Raw genomic sequence first — 18,247 nt, 5'->3', positions numbered from 1 at the left:
GAATCTGAAGGAGATCCGTCATTTGTCCTGAGAACTGGGACCATTGAGTCTTTAGAGCCCATTGAAGGGATCTCATCCTCAGGCGTGCTTCTGGCACTAGGAAAATGTAGGATGCCATGAGGCCAAGCAACCTCATGAAGTCGTAGGCTTGGAGATTTTGAGCATTTTGGAATTTGGAAACCATCTGAAGAATGTCTTGAGCCCTCGACTTGGGAGGCGAGCTCTTTCCCAAGGATGTGTCTAATACAGCCCCTATGTACTGGAGCTGTTGGGAATGTGTCATTTGTGACTTCTTGAAATTGAGGGAGAAGCCCAGTCTGGAGGAAGTGGCAGGTGACTTTTAGATGATTCAGGGCTTGCTCGGCAGAACGTGCCCTGATCAACCAATCGTCCAGGTAGGGGTAGATGTGAATCCCCCCTCTCCTGAGGTGCGCTGCCACATCTGCCATCAACTTGGTGAAGACCCTCGGGCGGAGGTCAACCCGAATGGTAGGACTCGAAACTGATAATGCAAGTCGCCAACCGCAAACCTCAGGTATTTTCTGTGTTTGAGATGGATTGGCACATGAAAATAGGCATCCTGAAGGTCCAATGACACCAGCCAATCCTGAAGTTGAAGGGCTTGAAGGATCTGAGAAAGAGTAACAATCTTGAACTTGTTCTTCCGGAGGAACCTGTTGTCATGATGCCTAACCCCGGGCATCAGGATCAAGCCCATCAGCTCCGGGAGCAGGCATCCAGATACTTATTAAAACCCCAACAGCTCCGGCTGGGGGCTGTTTGGGTTCAGTCCTGGTGCCTTAGGCGCCAGGCTCAGACTTTACTTACCTTATGCAGACCATGCTGCTAGTGAGCCCAAGCCAACGTGAGGCCTGGATGGGACTATTTTATTATAGGGACTATTTTTTACTCGGGTGTGGTTCTAGGGAACTTCTTACCTGGAACTACTTTGGAGGCTATTTAAACCACGCCCGAAGAGCAGCACACGCGTCGCGTTATTCTGCATCCAGCAGCGTAACGCTCACCGTGCCTGCAGTCTGCATCCAGTCTTCTGCCACGCCCGCCTCGAATCTGGAAGCTCCTAAACAAAGAGGAAAGAAAAGGACAAGGTTAGAAAACAAACTATTTTCGAATTCCTCACCTGATTTCGGATCCATCTCGCCTCCGGACATCTCGCCTCCGGACCGGATGGAAAGAACACCATTTCCGTACGTGTCGCATCTCCAGCTGCAGCGCCGCGCCATACTCGCCAGTCCTCACGGCACCTTTCGATTCGGCGCTGCCTCCATCATTTCTTCGCCGAACTCCGGCACCTGGGGGACAAAAGAAAACAACAAGGTGAGCCGAGAAAACCAACAAATATAACTCTTCTCACCATAGACTTACCTGATTTACCACCAGAGGCATTATTCTATAACTCTCCACATCTTCATGTGCCGCACCTGCAAAGAGAGAGAAAACAACACGTTAAACACGTGCAACATTTACCGGACAACGTCGGATAATACAGACTCTTACCTGAGCGCCACCAGCTGCCACGAGTGTATCTTTTCTCGATCTCAGCTGCAAGACAAGGAAGGAAGGGGGGACAAGAGTGAAACATTGGACATATTGAACTCTATGAACTTGATACTTACTGGACCTTGCCAGGAACCTCAGAGTCAATACACTGCGGAACTCTCCCACGCCTTCAAACCAGTGAAGTAACTGGCATCAACGCGCCCCTGCAATCCATGCAGGATGGAGAGCTCATCTTTCAAGAATACAAGGTGAGATTGCTGAAGGGGCACTTCGAAAGTGATTAGTTGGGAGGACTGTGGGGGTGCCATCACTTGAATCCATGGGTGGCTAAATCCATCTCTCCACTTGCAGGAGAATACTTCTACGGGTCAAGCAGACAAGATTAGGAGGGGCAGTCCAGTCAGTCATTGCTGCACTACGCATCACGTTGGTGGAGACCGCAGCCGTCCGGATCCGACCGACGCCCCTGTGGGAGCCAGGTGAGCGTAAAAGAATGAAAAGCCCCTCTATAAATTCCCACCAAGGCGTTATGGAAACCTCAGAAACCGACCAACTGGCCCAATTGTTGGGGGAACTTAGGGCGGAAGTGCACTCCGCTCGCCAAGAGACTAATGCCCTGAGGAGAGAACCGATAGTCTCGAAGGAGCGCACTGATGATCTGGCTAGGCAACTGCTGCAAAACCAAGCAGGGCAAACACCTTTACCAGGACTCGGGGGGGGGGGGGGGGGGGGGTGATCCAACTCCTGTTTCATCGAGCAATCCGGTGCAAGTGGTTTTACCAGGGGCTATTCCTTTAGCTCCACCTGAACGCTTTGCTGGGGACCCAAAAAGGTTCGCCGTGTTTATGAACCAATGTTGCTTGCACTTTTTATGCAGACCTGGAGCTTTTCCAAATGACCAAGCCAAAATAGCTTTTGTATCATCATATTTGAGTGGCAGTGCAGCTGACTGGTCGATTCCACTAGTCAATCAGGATGACCCTCTTCTTCGGGACTTTCAGGGTTTTCAAATGAGCATGGAAAGACTATTTCGCCAGACATTCCCTGGGACAGGCCCTGGATAACAAACTTTTATCCCTACGACAAGGTAACCAGGATCTGTTAACCTATATCGCAACCTTTAATAGGTTGGTGGTGGAAACTGGATGGCCAGAGGTAAAACGAATTACACTATTTCATCGTGGACTTCGGGGAGAACTTAAAGATGTTTTGGCCCATGTTGTGAACCCACCCCGGGATTGCGCGGAATATATAGACTTAGTGGTCCAGTTAGACCACCGACTTCAGAATAGAAAGGCTGACCAAGCAAAGTTCGAGAAACGGTATTGGTTAAACCCAGCGTCACCCCCAAAGGAACAGATGCCGCAGAACCTATGCAGATCGGGGGGGGTTAAGGGACCCTTAACTCAAAATGAAAGAGAAAGGAGATGGCAGATGCAATTGTGTCTCTACTGTGGGGCCTCAGGACATTTTCTACGGGATTGCCCTATAACACCATCCAAGAAAGTAGTCGGAGTTGCTGATAGAAATCAAACAGAACCTGATTCGGGAAATGACCACGCCCGACAAGCATAGAGGTCCGCTTGCCGAGCTTGAAGGCGGACACTCAGACCTCACACCTAATCATACCAATGGTCCTTATTGATCCAAGGCAGCCATCACGTATGCACTCAGTAAGGGCATACATTGATAGCGGGGCCGTAGGAAACTATATGGACCACGAATTGGCTTCTAGGATGAATCTACCTTTCTCCAAAAAAAAACTCTTCGGATTTCATCACCACAGTTGATGGAACTGAAATTGCCTCTGGGCCAGTAACTGATTCCACCACATAGATGACACTGTTGGGTCAAGATGGGCATCGAGACACTATTGTGTTTGATTTAATCAAAGCCCCGCAGTTCCAAATAATACTGGGGATACCTTGGTTGGAAACACATAATCCTAGTATTGATTGGCGAGAGAAGAGAATAACCTTCCCGGATTGTGCACTCACCGGTTACCCGGAAAAAACCTTGAACAAAGGCCTGGCCACAGTCGCTAATCCAGTCGTGCAGTTACCTAGGGAATATCAAGAATTCCAGGATGTTTTTTAAAATAAACTGGCAAACACCTTACCACCTCACAGATCATACGATTGTCAAATCGACCTCATACCCGGTGCACAACCTCCATGCAGTAGGATCTATGCCCTTACGGAACCCGAAAACCTTCACCTACGACAATACTTGGACCAATACCTTGCTAATGGCTTCATTCGTCCATTCAAGTCCCCTGCATCCTCAGCTTTATTCTTCGTGCCTAAAAAGGAAGGTGACCTCAGAACGTGCATAGACTACCACGCATTAAATCAGATTACGGTGAAGAACCGATACCCATTGCCTCTAATCCCCGAATTACTAGACCAAGTAAAGGATGCTTGCATCTACACCAAATTAGATCTCCGAGGGGCATATCATCTGGTACGTGTAAAGAAAGGCGACGAATGGAAGACTGCCTTTCGCACCATGTACGGATTATTCGAGTATCAGGTGATGCCCTTCGGGTTGTGCAATGCACCAGCAGCCTTCCAGTATTTTATGAACGATGTCCTTCGTGAACTCATTGACGTCTGTGTTGTCGTATACATAGATGATATTCTAGTGTACTCCTCCTCAGAATCAGACCATGTTAAGCACGTGCGTGCAGTCCTTGAGAAACTACGGCAGCACAAGTTATATGCAAATTTGGAAAAATGCGTTTTTCATGCTACAGAAGTTGAATTCCTTAGATTTATCCTGACTCCAAAGGGAGTCCGAATGGACTCTCGAAAGGTGGACGCAATTCTCAAGTGGCCATCACCCAGTTCAGTTAAAGGGGTACAAAGCATGCTCGGATTTGCTAATTTCTACCGCAGATTCATTCCGGATTTCTCACATGTTGTATACCCGATCAGAGCACTTTTGTGAAAAAACAAACTTCTTGTGGACCGAAGAGGCTGAAAGGGCCTTCCAAGAGCTGAAAGCGAAATTCACGTCTGCATCTGTCTTAAGGCATCCACGCCCTGAATTTCCATACATAGTTGAAACTGATGCATCCAGTTTAGCCATGGGAGCTGTCCTGTCCCAAATGGATCCTGAAACCGGTCAACTTCACCCAGTAGCATTTTGGTCCAGATAGTTCTCGCCACCCGAGTTAAACTATGCGGTTACCAATAAAGAGTTATTAGCCATCAAATCCGCCTTCAAGGCTTGGCGGCATTATCTTCTCGGTGCCAGGCATACCATTACTGTAATCACCGATCACCGGAACTTGCAGTATTTAAAAACAGCCAAGGCCCAATCATCGCGCCAACTTCGATGGGTATTGTTCTTTGCCGAGTTCGTTTTCGTTATCACTTATCGACCAGGCTGTAAAAATGGCAAGGCAGATGCCTTATCCCGAATAGGGATGGGAGAAGCATACGCGAACCCGGAACCGGTGCCTATAATTTCAGAACAAAGAATTCTTGGCATAACTACTCTACAGACACTAGAGAATATTCATGTAAAAATCCAACAACTCTTCGATCCAACAGCCCTGCCGAACTGGGTAAAGAAAGGCCCGGACTACTCAGTCATCAATGACCTACCTTATTATCAAGGGCGACTATTTCTATCACACAAGGAACTACAAGAACTAGTCATCTCCAATTATCATGACACCCTGATGGAAGGGCACCCATGTATCGCAAAAACTGAAGCTAAAATTAAGAGACAATTCTGGTGGCCCACCTGGCGAAAAGACGTAAAGTCATTTGTGATGTCTTGTGGCATTTGCGCCCAAAACAAAAGTCAGAAGAAAAAACCAGCTGGCCTTTTACAACCTTTGGATATTCCACCTACACCATGGCACACCTTATCGTTAGACTTTATTACAGATCTACCTCCATGTAATGGATTTAACACCATTCTAGTTATTGTGGATCTTTTTTCCAAGATGGCCCACTTTATTCCTTTAAAGGGTCACCATCCCCAGACCGATGGTCAGACGGAGAGGACCAACCAGACCCTTGAACAGTACCTACGTTGCATTCTACACCAGACCGAAAGTAATTGGAAAGATATTTTATGGATTTCTGAGTATGCATACAATAACTCTGTACATTCAGAAACCGGACAAAGCCCCTTTTATACCATATATTGACATCACCCTCGAACCTCAGAACTAGATTCGCCTCAGCACTTAGAAATGCCCGCAGTTAGTTATTTGCACTCTACTATTACACAAGCCTTTAAGGAGGCAACAGAACATTTGAAACAAGCAAAAGAGAAATAAGAAAAATGCTGATCAACATAGAAGTGAAACTCCACAATACCAGATTGGGGATCAAGTTTGGCTGGCTACAAAACAAATACCTTTGAAGGGAACTCAGACTTTTAACCCTAGATCTTTGGGACCTTACACCATTAAGGCCATTATCAATCCGGCGGCCGTCAAATTGGAATTACCCCCTAATATGCGAATTCATCCTGTCTTTCATGTTTCACTATTAAAACCAGTTCAACCAGGAACAAGATTAACCAAACCACCCGACCCCATCTTGATAGATGGAGAACCTGAATTCGAGGTAAAAAATATCCTGGACTCCAAGATGGTTAAATCAAAACTTTATTTAATCGATTGGAAGGGCTACGGACCACAAGAAAGATCATGGGAGCCTAGTGACCACGTTCATGCACCTCGGTAGGTGAAGAGATTCCATCGGGACTTCCCAGACAAACCAGGGCCAAGGGGAAGAACAACTTTAGGAGGGGCATTGGGGGGGAGGGAGGGAGTGAGTGCTGTCATGATGCCTATCCCCGGGCATCAGGACCAAGCCCATCAGCTCCGGGAGCAGACATCCATCCACTTATTAAAACCCCAATAGCCCCGGCTGGGGGCTGTTTGGGTTCAGTCCTGGCGCCAGGCTCATCAGAGAAATCAGTCCTGGCGCCATAGGCGCAAGGCTTATAGACTTTACTTACCTGATGCAGACCATGCTGCTAGCGAGTCCAAGCCAACGTGAGGCCTGGATGGGACTATTTTATTACAGGGACTATTTTTTACTCGGGTGTGGTTCTAGGGAACTTCTTACCTGGAACTACTTTGGAGGCTATTTAAACCACGCCCGAAGAGCAGCACACGCTTCACGTTATTCTGCATCCAGCAGCGTAACGCTCACCGTGCCTGCAGTCTGCATCCAGTCTTCTGCCACGCCCGCCTCGAATCTGGAAGCTCCTAAACAAAGAGGAAAGAAAAGGACAAGGTTAGATAACGAACTATTTTCGAATTCCTCACCTGATTCCGGATCCATCTCGCCTCCGGACCTGGAAAGAACACCATTTCTGTACGCGTCGCATCTCCAGCTGCAGCGCCGCGCCGCGCCATACTCACCAGTCCTCGCAGCATCTTTCGATTCGGCGCTGCCCCCATCATTTCTTCACCGAACTCTGGCACCTGGGGGACAAAAGAAAACAACAAGGTGAGCCAAGAAAACCAACAAATATAACTCTTATCACCATAGACTTACCTGATTTACCACCGGAGGCATTATTCTATAACTCTTCACATCTTCATGTGCCGCACCTGCAAAGAGAGAGAAAACAACACGTTAAACACGTGCAACATTTACCGGACAGCGTCGGGTAATACAGACTCTTACCTGAGCGCCACCAACTGCCACGAGAGCATCTTTTCACGATTGCAGCTGCAAGACAAGGAAGGAAGGGGGGACAAGAGTGAAACATTGGACATATTGAACTCTATGAACTTGATACTTACTGGACCTTGCCAGGAACCTCAGAGCCAATACGCTCCGGAACTCTCCCACGCCTTCAAACCAGTGAAGTAACTCGCATCAACGCACCCCTGCAATCCATGCAGGATGGAGAGCTCATCTTTCAAGAATACAAGGTGAGATTGCTGAGGGGGCACTTTGGAGGTGATTAGTTGGGAGTACTGTGGGGGGTGCCATCACTTGAATCCACGGGTGGCTAAATCCATCTCTCCACTTGCAGGAGAATACTTCTACGGTTCAAGCAGACAAGATTAGGAGGGCCAGTCCAGTCAGTCATCTCCGCACTACGCATCACGTTGGTGGAGACCGCAGCCGTCCGTATACGACCGACGCCCCCTGTGGGAGCCAGGTGAGCGTAACACGTGTTCAAGCCTCTTAAGTCCAAGATAGATCTCAGTCCTCTGTCCTTTTTGGGGATCAAAAAATATGGGGAGTACCATCCCTTGTTCCTCTCCGCTACAGGTACTGGTTCTATAGCACCTTTCTCTAGCAGGGTTAAAACTTCCTGCTGAAGGAGCGGGTCTGGAAGCTTCAAAGAGTGGCTCCCCGGTGGATTGCTTTGAGGTTGCGTTAGAAATGGAAGGTAGTAACCTTGGGCTATTATTTCTACAGCCCAAACATCTGAAGTAATGGCTCACCATTCTTGCAGATGCCACAACAGCCTGCCTCCTACATGTGTCTTGTGGTTTAAGTCCTCAAAGTGGTTTTGTGGCGGTTGCTGCACCTGCTCATGGTAAAGAGGCTGCAGCTGGGGCTGGCTTAGCACATTTACCTCGTCCACCACGAGTGGGTTTTCTCTGGCCTCTTTGACTGGCCATTCCTCTCGCCTTTCCATATGAGGAGTAATCACGATAGCATCATCCCCTCCAAGATTGTCCTGATGCACGAAAAAGGATGAGGTCGCCTAATGGCAGTTCCTAAATATTTTGCTGCTGCTTTCGAGGTCTGCAACCTCTCAAGTCTCTCGTCAGCCTTGTTGCCGAAAAGGTGAGACCCGTCAAAAGGCATGTTCAAAAAACTGTTTTGCACGTCTGGTGCGAAACCAGACTTTCGCAACCACGCAAATCTGCATATCACTGTGCTAGTGGCCATGGACCTGCTCACGCTATCTGCAGTGTCCAATCCAGACTGTCCAATCCAGACTGAAGGGATTCCTGCATGGCCTCCTTTCCATCTCTAACAATGGTTAGGAATCCTTCCCTTTCTTCCCCTTCTGGTATGTGCATTGCACTCCCACAGAATGTACGAAAATGTTGCCAAGGCACATGTGGAGTTGGCCGGTTTTAATGCCATACTCCCAGCTGAAAATACCTTGCGTGCCCAAACATCCACACATTTGTCATCCCTATCCGGAGGGATGGAAGGGTACGCCATTTTATTTGAAGCTGTGGCTGCCTGGACCACCAGACTCTCAGGAGTAGGGTGTTCGGACAGATAGCCGGGGTCGCTACTGGAAGGGCAGTAATTTTGAAGTGAGGAACTTATTCACAGGAGGAAATGAGTCCGGGGTCTCCCAATTTTTGGCCACCCTATTTTGTAAGGCTACATGGAAAGGTAAAATCGGTTCTTCGGTGGGGCCATGATCCAATATGTCAGTCAGGTCATCCTGGATGAACTGAGTTGGTGGTCTAGCCCATCCTAAATAATCCACCACCTTTGTCATCAGTTGTCTGTATGAGGGACTGGCATGTTCCCCTGGTTCTGGTCTGCCAAATTCTGTCTCAGGTGATGTGTCAACTCCACTTGCGTTATGCAAGGTTTCCACTAAATCCCTCATTCTGCTTTCCTCAGAATTTAGACATTCTGTGACATTAAGGGTGCCATACTCTAGGCCAAAAGGAACATCCTCCTCCTCAGACCTTTCTTGTTCTTGAAATATTGAAGGATTTAAAATATTCCTTCCTTGGTAGAGGTTTAAACATTTTTTCTGGAGGAGCTGTTACAGTGGAGGCTGAAGGTTTTGTAGTCTTTGCAGACTTTTCTTTTTATGCTATTTTGTCAGTTTCTGGCTGAACTGGAGCCTTTGAAACCTTTGGCACCGAGAGCTTCGGGGTCGACAAAGGCGTCGATGGTGTTGACGAAATAGCAGTCGTCGGTGGAGCGGGCTTCGAGGGCGTCAAGACGCTCTTCGAAGGCTCGTCCTTCGAGGTGTGTCAGGTTCGGGACGGCGTCAATGACCTCGAGTGGTCAACTCGACTCGAGCGATCTTGATCACTTGGGGTCCTGGAAGGTTCCCGATCTTTCCTCCTTCGATCACCCGGGCTCGAGGGCACGCAAGTGTCAGAACGGTAACGCTGTCGGCCGGCTTCCGAGGAAGGCGTGGACCAAGGCTTAATCTTTTCAAAAACCTCCATCATTGTAACTCAATGCTTCCCATTCTTCGGAGGAAGAATGTTTTGTGTGGCATTTCATTTTCTTGGGGGATTCGTCAGAAGACGAGGTGGAAGGGGACCGGTAGCGTCTCTTTTTAGACTTTTTCTTCAAAAAGGAAGAGTGGTGGGAACCACTTCGGGGCCTAGACCTATGTTTTTGCCTTTCCAGTAGAGGAGATTTCTCCTCATGGCATCTCAACTCGACGCTAGAGGCTTTGCGGTCGGGTTTCTGACCTACCTGTAGCTTTTCCCTTCCTCTCTTGCAAGGCCTTGCCCGTCATTGCCTGACACTTCGTACAGGCCTCCATGTCGTGGTTTTCGACGAGGCACCACAGACATTCTCAGTGCGGATCCGTGATCGATATTTTGGAACCGCAGGTTTTACATTTTTTGAACCCCGAACGCACGGTAGTTGGGGTCGACGACGAAGACATCTCGAATATCTTCTTTCACAATAACTGCGTCACAGAACTATCGAGGCGCGCCGAGTCTCCGAAGCAACACGTACTGCAGAAAAACAGAACTGAGGCCAAAGGGCGCCGCGTGTGCTACTTGTATACCCGATGACGTCACCCTCGACGGAGGCCTTCGAGGGACTTCGACTTGACGATATCGATGCACTACGCCCTCTGGCGAGAAAACATTTCCGAAGCAGCGAAAGCTGGACGAATACATCCAAGATGAGGAATACGTCGGAGGACACAATCCATTCGAAATATGCTTTCAGATATACAACTTTATGATGCATTGCAGAGTAAACCATGAAATAATGGTACGCAATTGCTTGTCAAATAGGGAAAAGGCTGCTACACTAAATAAAGGAACACAAAATAGTCTATAAAAAATGTGTTCACAAGTTGGAGAAATACATAATGAATCACACACAAATTGCGGGACACTCTTTTTGTAGTAAGTGTCAGAATTAAATAGTTTCAAAATCATAGCCACTGACATGAGATCTTTTTCACAGCAAATACAAGAATAACCTGCTCAGTTATTACTCACCAGGATTGGTCTTCTCAAGCTGGTACCATCTGTAAAATGCTCTTTTCTTTTGCTCACTCAAGTCTGAACCTTGCTGCAACAGCCAATGGGATATCCGGCTCTGGCTGATACCTACAGAAAACCAAGCAGATGTGGTCAAACACCATAGAGCCAGAATACTCTTTTTCCTCAAAACATATATTTTTTTTTTTTTAAATATTTTTATTCAATTTTCACAACCAAACAAAACATACATTTCAACTGTTTCAATATACAAAAAAAACATCATTGTGCTATTTAATTTCCATCAGAACTCCCCAAATCACTCCCCCCCCCTTAAACTAGAGCCGAATCTCCCATGTCAGCTGCTGGAGCGTTATCGGGCAGTGCAGTATCTAAACGGTCATTGCCCAAGTCTTCTGTTTCGTTGTTACTCTGGCAGGAATTAGCTATGGAGGACACCAGTTGCCGCCAGGCCAGCAGGGGCCCCACTTCCTCTTCGCCCCCCCTGGTAACCGCCTCAAACCAGACAACAGATTCGGCCTCCGCCCATTTCAAGAGGTCTGCCCACCATAGTTCCACCCTGGGTCGACGGGCCGCCTTCCAGCCCATTGCGATCCTGCGCTTGGCCAGAACATAAGCCAGGTCCTTCATTTTGCTTATGTGTTTGGAGTGCCTGGGTCTGGGAAAGAGCCCTAGCATGCATGACCAAGCTGATTCCACATCCAGCACCACTCCCCCGCCGGCCAGCCTCGTTTTGACCTCATACCAGAACTTGAGCACTTCCGGGCAGGCCCAGAACATATGCAGCAGCCCTGCGTCCACCTCCCCACACCTGGGGCATTGCTGCGTGGCTAGGCCCCCAAACCTTGCAATCTTCCCAGGGGTCAAGTAGGCCCTGTGAGTAACATACAGCTGAAGCTGTTGGAATCTAGCATTTCGAGACACCTTTTTATGGTATCTCTGTGCCCACTCCCATTGCCCATCCAGCATAGGTCCTCCCACCTCCTCCTCCCATTCCTGTCTTAGTCGGGGCAACTCCTTCCCCGCCCTCTCTCGTAAGAGTTCATATATCCTCGAGATTTCGTGCCCGCCCTCTGACACATCATACATGGTTTCTAGGGAGGTCTCAGGGTCCTTCGCTAGCACTGTCTCGGGCCATCTTTCTCTAGTCTTTTTAACAAGCCTGGCGTAAGTTATATATTGGCCTTCATGCACCCCCGCCTCCTCCTGCAACCTCTGGAAGTCCAGTGCCTCGCCATCCTGCCATATGTCTCCGAGGGTGGCCAGGCCTACCTGCTCCCAGTATCTTCGGACTGATTCGAATAGCTGAGAGTCGTCCCCGCACAGAGCCACCAGCGGGGCCTGCCGAGAGTATGGTTCTCGATCTCCCATCATCTTCCAAGTCCTTTGCCAGATCTCCCAGCCCAGTCTCAACAGCCGTCCCCTGCCCACCATTTCATCCCTGCGCAACCACACCACCTCCTGCAGGAAGTATGGGGCTGAATCTCCATGCAGAAGCCGCACCTCTGCCGAGTCTTCCACTGAAAGCCACCTAGCCACATACAACAGCTGCCCCGCCAGGTAGTAGAGCTCAAAGTTTGGCAGGCCTATGCCACCCTTGTCATACGGGTTCTGGAGCTTCCACAGGGCCACCCTGTTCCTGGAGCTTCCCCATAGAAAACCCCTGCACATGCTATGTAGTTTAGCGAATAGGCTTCTCGGTATCAGAAACGGGACGTTCACAAAAAAGTGCAAAAGTCTAGGCAAGACCACCATCTTAAGCAAGGCCGCTCTCCCCATCATGGTCAGGGGCAATCTGGCCCAAAAAACCATGCTGTTTTTAATCCCTTCCAGCGCTCTTTCCGTATTGTGTTTGTGTTCTGCCTCTATTTTGTGGTAGATGTTTAATCCCAGATACCTGAACGTTTCCGTCTGCCATGGAATCGGTAGGATAGGCAACCTCTGCGACGGGACGTTCCTGTATCTTCCCAGAGGAAAGAGACTGGACTTTCCGAGATTCACCGATATGCCATAAAGGGTGGCATATCGCTCCATTACCTCTAACACGTACTGCAGATTTTCTTCCAGATAACGCAAGTAAAGTAGCATGTCATCCGCATATAGTGATATCAGGTGCCTACCGCTATTCGTGCTTATGCCCACCTCCCCGTATTGATGACGCAGGCATATTGCCAACGGCTCTAATGCTAGTATATATAGCATGGGCGACCAGGGGCACCCCTGTCTGGTCCCTCTACTAAGTTGCCAGGCGTCTGAGATTGTGGACCCAGTTTTGACTCTCGCCAGCGGGGCGCTGTAGAGCAGCTGGACCCACCTGAGGTATCCAGGTCCCATTCCAAATCCCTTCAAGACCGCTTTCAACCAGGGCCATCTTACCGAATCAAAAGCCTTGACTGCGTCTAGTGACACTATGGTTAGCTCGCCCGAATCCCCTTCAGTCTGGTCAATAACATGGTGTAGCTTCCTGTGGTTATCTGTAATGTTTCTACCCGGGACGTAACCTGTCTGGTCTGGGTGTATCAGCTTCCCAATCACCCTCTTCAACCTGTTGGCCAGCACCGCAGTGAGTATTTTGCTGTCCTGGTTGAGCATGGACAGTGGTCTATAAGATCCGCACTCGTCGGCTGGCTTCCCTGGCTTCAAAAGTGGGATGATCACAGCCTCGCGGAGGGACAACGGGAGTTCGCCCTGCTCATAGGCCTCGTTGAAAGTAGCTAGCAGTGGTTGGATCAGCTCCTGCTTATATGTTTTGTAGAACTCACTAGGCAATCCGTCTGAACCAGGTGCCTTGCATGTGGGCAAATTCTGGATCACTACCTCCAGCTCATCTGAGGTGACAGGTGCGTCTAATTCTGCGCGTTCTAGGTCATCAAGAGTGGGCAACTCTATGTCCTCCAATGTGTCAAGTATAACTTGACCCATATCCTCCCCTGTGTCCATGTACAGGTGCCTATAAAACTTATGGAACTGCTCGTTTACCTCCACTTGGGTGTTGCACATGCAGCCTCCATCATCCTTGACCTCACTGATCACCGAGCGGGGAGTCTCACTCTTATATAGCCAGGCCAGCAGTCTGCCTGGCTTGTCGCCACCTGCATGTATCCTCTCTGTATATCTCCTGTGATTAAGTCTGCACAGCCTGTCCCAGAGTTCACTGCAGGTAGTCTGCAATTCTTTTATCCTAGTTCTGTCGTCATGAGCGGTGTTTTCACACCGCGTGAGGTCTTCCAGCTCCCTTTCCGTTGCTTGGAGTTCCTTTTCTATACCCCCCTGGAGCCCTTTAGCCTTAGAAATGGCCACCCCGCGCACCACCACCTTGAACGCTTCCCACAGAGTGCCCATCGAACGTACACTGCCCGTGTTTATATCAAAGTATTCCTCAATGGAATCCCGTAGGCCCTCCCGGAACCCCTCGTCCTGTAGCGCCTCGGTCCTGAGCCTCCATGTCGGGATCCGCGGTCTTGGGGGCTGGTGTTTCCATTCCACTACCAGGGGCGAGTGGTCAGATAATACTCGGGCCCTATATTCCGCCCCCACTATGTCTCCTACTATCTCGGCCGTTACAAATATGTAATCAAGCCTGGTGTGCAAATTATGTGGCGCTGCAGAGTGTGAATATTGCCTATCCTCTGGGTGCATCCTCCTCCATACATCCACTAGGTTTAGGTCTCTCAATAATGTTCCCAGCGCTCTGGCCGCCGGCGCCGTTTTTCCCGCCCTGTCCATTGATCTGTCCATCTTAGGATTCAGAGTGCAATTAAAGTCCCCCCCCCACACTACCGTACTCCCTGCCAGGGACCCCAGTGTACCATAAAGAGTCCTAAAGTAAGCTGCCGTATCGTTATTGGGGGCATACACGTTTACAATGTGCACTTCTCTGTTCTCCAAGAGGCCCGTCACCACCACCATCCTGCCCTCCGAGTCTGCCGTGGAGCTAAGCACTCGGAACGGCACATGCGGCGCCACCCACGTGATGACCCCTCTAGCATATGCCGAGTACGCAGCCCCCACCACAGTGCCCTTCCATTTCTTCTTAACCATCTCCTGCTTCTCTCTGGTAAGGTGTGTCTCCTGCAGCAGGGCTATATCTATGCGCATTCTCTTTAAGTACAGCATCACTTTATTCCGTTTCAGGTAGCTGTTGAGGCCCCGTACATTCCAGGTCACAACTTTGAGATTACCCGACGCCATCTGTTCTGGCCATTCCCATCCCAACCTTACTCCCGATGCTCCCGTTACTGATTAATTTTTCGGCTCTTTCCCAATGAGTTACAAACAGAATCCCCTTACCCCCTCCCCCACATCCACCCCACAGCACACAACTCCCTCCCTCCCCCCTTCCTACCAACCCCCAACAGTTGCCCAGCTCCATCCCTGGATCTCAGGCCTACCCACTTCTGGACCTGTCCCGTATTCGAGAACAAGGACCCTGTAGGGCGTCACCAATCTAACGGTGACCTAACTAAATAAACTACTATTGGGGTCAGAGAGCGCTTCCCAGGAACTCTGTCATCTATGTCAGGAGAGGCGCGTCCGACGGGACCCGCCGGCAACTACCTTGGCTTCTGTCCCACAAGCACAACATCATTCTATATTCTAGTCCCAGTGTCATAACTATGGCACTTAGGGTGCTCTTGTTACGTGCTACTTATCCTCGGCCGCTTCCATCTGGGCATCCGGTTCTTGAAGTTGGCCCTGCAAGTCCAGCCAATCCATCGCCTCAGTAGGAGTCTCGAAGAACAGGGATTTGTTCTTGTAAAATACCTTCAGCCTGGCGGGGTAGAGCAACATGTAGCGGTGACCTGCTTCTCTGAGCCTCCTCTTTACCGCTCCAAAGTTCATTCGGTTCCGCTGCACCAGGAGCGTGTAGTCCGGGTATGCCGTTATATTCGCTGACCCCCTTTCTATCGTTCCTCCTTTCCGGAAAAATTCAAGGATCTTCTCGCGGTCACGATAATTCAAGATCTTCGCGATCAGCGGCCGTGGGGGGGCCCTATGCGCCCTTTCTACCGCAAACCCCTGGGTCAGCACCCCGCCAGTTATCTCCTGCAAAAGCATGGTTTCGACGTATTCCGTGGGGTTCGGACCCTCAATTCCTTCTGGTATACCCACTATACGAATGTTGTTGCGTCTGGCTCGCCCTTCCGCTTGCTCCGCTCTGTCCTCCAAGTTGCCAACTCGCTGCACTAGAGCATGCAGCTCCTTAGCATGTGAAGCGCACGCCTCCGTGTTCGGGATCAACTCCTTTTCCAGTGCCCCAGTGCGCTATGCGATCGTTCGCACGTCTTGTCGCAGCAGGTTCACCTCTTCCTGGACCGCTCCGATCTTGAGGTTCAAGCCCACCTGTAGCTCCTTCATGGCTAGGCCCAGCTTCGTTTCCCAAGCCACCTTCAAATCAGCGATTGCTGCCAGCACCTCCTGGATTGTGCCCGGTGGGTCTCCCGCCGCCGCAGGGGCGCTCGGGGGAGACTTGGTGTAGGCCTCCATCGTGGGCTGCTTGACCCGGGGTCTCACCGCTTTGGTGGACATCTTGTCGCGACAATTGGGCACGGTCTCACCGTGTTGCCCCTCGCTGCACTGTTCGCGTGGTCGCTGCTCACCCTCCGCTGTGCAAGTCTGCGCTCGCCTGCGGCATACGCCCCGAGTGGGCTGCGTCTTCCCACGTGCTCCCGCACCCCTGGCGTTGAATTACTGGGCCCTGCCGTCCATGAACAGCACTCCTTGCCTTGGTGCTTCAAGTTCACAAACCCAGCGTCATACGTTTTGTGGGGTGGACCTCACTGTGGGGCTTCCGTTCCAATATTCCGGGGGGGCCCCCGTGGGTGCAAGGGGCTTACAGGAGTCCAAATCAGCCCGTTCAAGAAGCTCGTGCCAGTGCACACTTAACTTGGGGGTTGGTGTCTCTCAGCACATCCTCCACTGCTCCTAACGTCGTCAGGGGGGGGCCCAGCGCATCCCCCAGTGCTCTACAGCGACCTTGTTGCCAGCGAGGACCGCATTGGCTTTCCCCCTCACGCGGCGACAATATATCTGCTTGGGCATATAGCAAGTCGCCCAGCGGGATCTCAGCTGCCCACTGCCCGTGAGACTGTCTTGTCCCCACAGTGTTCACTCCCGTTCCGCTCTTCGATCTTGTCTCGGGCGGCAAGCGTAAAGTTCGTTATTGGGGTCTCACCAGTTTCAAGCCCAAGACCGCATCGGCTCCCTCGCGGCTCCCGTCATCTTCTTTGTGCTGGCCGCCATTTTGTCTGTGTCCGCGGTCCGGGACCCACTGCAACACGGTGAGGATAACTCGAGCTCGGAGCATTCCCCACGCACCAAACTTTCAGCGAATATCGCCGCAACATTCATACACGTGTGTGTATTTTTGCAGCGCCGGCCGGTCACCGCGCGCGCTCCATCTCCCCAGGATCAATGCAGGATCTGCGGAGCTCCGTGAAGGCACAGCCTCCTACGTGGCCATCCAAGCCACGCCCCCCCTCAAAACATATTTATTGAAAATGTAAGGCTCCCATGTGTTCATAAACTATCAATGTCAACGTTCAGGGTGTCACCAATTACGTTTCTCATAATTCTAATCTCTCTGCATTTGTTTTCCTATCACCAGGCAAGCACACTAATATATCTTATGTTTCGACAAGGGTTGATGTCCGGTTCCCACTTGATATTGCTTACTACATCCACCCGCTTGCCTCCCCCTCCCCTGCTTCCATGCCATTGATTGGTTTCATCCTTTTGTTTGGGTCTGATCTTTAGCCATGTCTGAAATGCTTGCGATGTCATGACACCCCACCACATCATGTGAACTTTATAGCATGTTTCCTTCTCTTTGATAGAAGGTTGAGATTGTCATGTATAAACATCCACTGGCAGTGGGCTACTGCGAGATTTACAGGCAAACTCTCCTGCTTTTTTTTTTTAGGTACGTTGGTAGGAATCACACATTGCACACCCCTTTTTTCTCCATGGGATTATTGACTGAGCACCAGATAACCAGACTCAAGTGTACAGGAGGTGGTAATCCCCTAGCTGCAGCACTTCTTGGAGCATTATAAAGGCAATGGTTGATGCCAGTTAGGCGTCAACGTGGCAAAATGACAGACTGCCCTGGAAACGTCTGGGTGAAAATCCTGGGCCTAGTAGATGAAGGTACACCTTAACCCCTCACATGATTGGATCTGTTTGTAGCCTTTGATAACATGTATAACCAGAACAGGAGATGTATCAGGCTTGGACATGGATAGGTGAGGTTATGGGCCCTCACTGGGGGCCCACATTATTTGGCTGCGATTCTCACAGTGATACCCATTCTTCTCCACACTTGTTTAAATTACATATGTGGCTGTTCACACATGGACTCAAGGACTCGGTTGTTAATTTCCTATTTAGAAAAAGCAGATACAGCTACCTAGTGCCCAATGGTTCACAGAACGAGCATTTTTTCATTATTTAGAACATGGAAAAAACAACCTAAACTGAAGTTAACAGGGCGCTGTACAGAAACTCCAACAAGCAAACAAATAGAAAATAAATATGCAAAATTGTTTA

The 18,247-nt window shown here is 49.8% G+C and overlaps 1 protein-coding gene across 10 annotated transcripts in view; it reads right to left on the bottom strand.

The window, feature by feature from the left end:
* Positions 1–18,247, bottom strand: part of HMBOX1 (homeobox containing 1) — an 802,934-nt gene that overhangs the window by 318,262 nt on the left and 466,425 nt on the right. For all 10 annotated transcript variants that reach the window (XM_069605709.1, XM_069605710.1, XM_069605704.1 and 7 more), the window contains one exon: positions 10,697–10,807. In XM_069605709.1, the coding sequence (XP_069461810.1) occupies positions 10,697–10,807 (111 nt within the window). The remainder of the gene's footprint in view (positions 1–10,696; positions 10,808–18,247) is intronic.

Source organism: Ambystoma mexicanum, chromosome 4p, assembly GCF_040938575.1.
Source record: "Ambystoma mexicanum isolate Mex_15411 chromosome 4p, UKY_AmexF1_1, whole genome shotgun sequence".
NCBI lineage: Eukaryota > Metazoa > Chordata > Amphibia > Caudata > Ambystomatidae > Ambystoma > Ambystoma mexicanum.
The sequence above is the reverse complement of the archived record's forward strand: the minus strand, read 5'-3'. Positions and strand labels throughout refer to the sequence as shown.